A 1662-nucleotide genomic window follows, 5' to 3' on the forward strand; every position below is an offset into this window, starting at 1 on the left:
CACCCCGCTGCGCCGCGCCGTGCTGGGCGTCCCGCGGGACGTCGCCCCCGAATCCCTGGGGACGCTGGCGCCGCCGCAGCGGGCGCTGCTGGCCGAGCTCCTGCACCCAAAGGTGGCCGAGCGCGGGGTGCTGCTGGCCCCCGACGGCTCCTCGGTGGCCGTGGGCCCTCTGCTCGCGGGGCTCGAGGTGGGGCTCAAGCGGGCGGCCGGTGCCCCCGTGGGGTCCCCGGACCCGCTCTACRCCGTCACCGTGGCCGAGGTCTTGGCCACCTCCTACGCGTTGGCCGTGGCCAACGGGAGCCGGGCCACCTCRGGGCGCCACGGCTGCTGGGACGACGTGGAGGAGCCGCAGGTCTTCACGTTGGCCGGGCCCTCCTGGGCCRTGCCGGACGCGTTGGCCAACGGGGCGCTGGACGGCGTGCTGCTGGGCGCCCGCTTGGCCGCTGAGCCGGCACCCTTGGGTGCTCTGCTGCGGGGCTACTACGGCTACGGGGCGGCGGGCGAGCGGGCGCCCAGCAGCTACCGGCGCGGGCGCTTCGGGAACGTCACGACGACCGAGAAGCTGGAGGAGGAGGTGGTGGCCACGTTGCGTCTGCTGCGGGCGCTGCCGGCCACCCGGCACCTTCTGGAGGACCTTGGGGACGAGGAGGTGGCCAAGGTGGCCCGGCGGGCGGCGCGGGACTTCATGGATGTCTACGTGGGTAGGGAGGTGGCCCGGGGYGGTGGCACCTGCGGGGGTGGTGGTTGGACATTGGGGTGTCTCCTGGGTGGACATGGGAGGGAYGTTGGGGTGTCCCTTGTGATTGAGATCAGGGTGTTCCCTAGATGGCCATGGGGGTGTCTCCTGGAAGGACATTGGGATGTCCCTTCTGAGGAACATCATGATGTCCCCTCGACGGACACTGTGGTGTCCCTTGACTGGTGGACATCAGGGTGTCCCTTGAGTGGTCACTGGGATGTCTCCTGGATGGACATCGAGATATCCCTTGTGATGAACGTCATGATGTCCCCTAGACGGGCACTGTGGTGTCCCTTGACTGGTGGACATCAGGATGTCCCCTAGATGGCCATGGGAGTGTCTCCTGGATGGACATTGGGATGTCCCTTGTGATGAATGTCATGATGTCCCCTAGATGGGCACTGTGGTGTCCCTTGACTGGTGGACATCAGGATGTCCCCTAGATGGCCATGGGGGTGTCCCCTGGATGGACACCAGGGTCCCCTGGATGGATACCAGGGTGTCCCTTGACTGATGGACCTCAGGACGTCCCCAGCCACACCTTGCTGTGTCCTCAAGGGGTCCCCAGCCTCACCTCATGGTGTCAAGACCTCCCCAAGGAGGTCCCCATGGTCCCAAGAGGCCCCAAGGAGCTTCCCGAAGAACAGAATGGGAACCTCCCGCCACCCTCACCCCCGTCCCCCGCTGTCCCCACAGAGTGCCCGGCCGTGGTGCCCCGCTGCATGTGGGGCGCCCGCCCTTACCGGGGCACCCCCAGCGCCCTGGAGCCTCCGCTGGCCTCCGTCTACATCCACCACACGCACGAGCCGGGCGCGCCGTGCCGCAGCTTCGCCGCCTGCGCCGGCGCCATGCGCGCCATGCAGCGCTTCCACCAGGACGTGCGCGGCTGGGACGACATCGGCTACAGGTGCCACCGCGGCGGG

The 1662-nt window shown here is 68.7% G+C and overlaps 1 protein-coding gene across 1 annotated transcript in view; it reads left to right on the top strand.

Annotated features, from left to right (window-relative positions):
• Nucleotides 1–34: 34 nt before the first annotated feature.
• The window catches only part of PGLYRP2 (peptidoglycan recognition protein 2), a gene marked incomplete at its 5' end in the record, with an annotated part of 4681 nt that continues 3053 nt past the window's right edge, over nucleotides 35–1662 (top strand). The window contains 2 exons of the mRNA XM_026048515.1: nucleotides 35–701; nucleotides 1436–1646. Coding sequence (XP_025904300.1) covers nucleotides 35–701; nucleotides 1436–1646 — 878 coding nt within the window. The remainder of the gene's footprint in view (nucleotides 702–1435; nucleotides 1647–1662) is intronic.

This window comes from Nothoprocta perdicaria, unplaced genomic scaffold (assembly GCF_003342845.1).
Source record: "Nothoprocta perdicaria isolate Ctin4 unplaced genomic scaffold, notPer1 scaffold_545, whole genome shotgun sequence".
Lineage (NCBI taxonomy): Eukaryota > Metazoa > Chordata > Aves > Tinamiformes > Tinamidae > Nothoprocta > Nothoprocta perdicaria.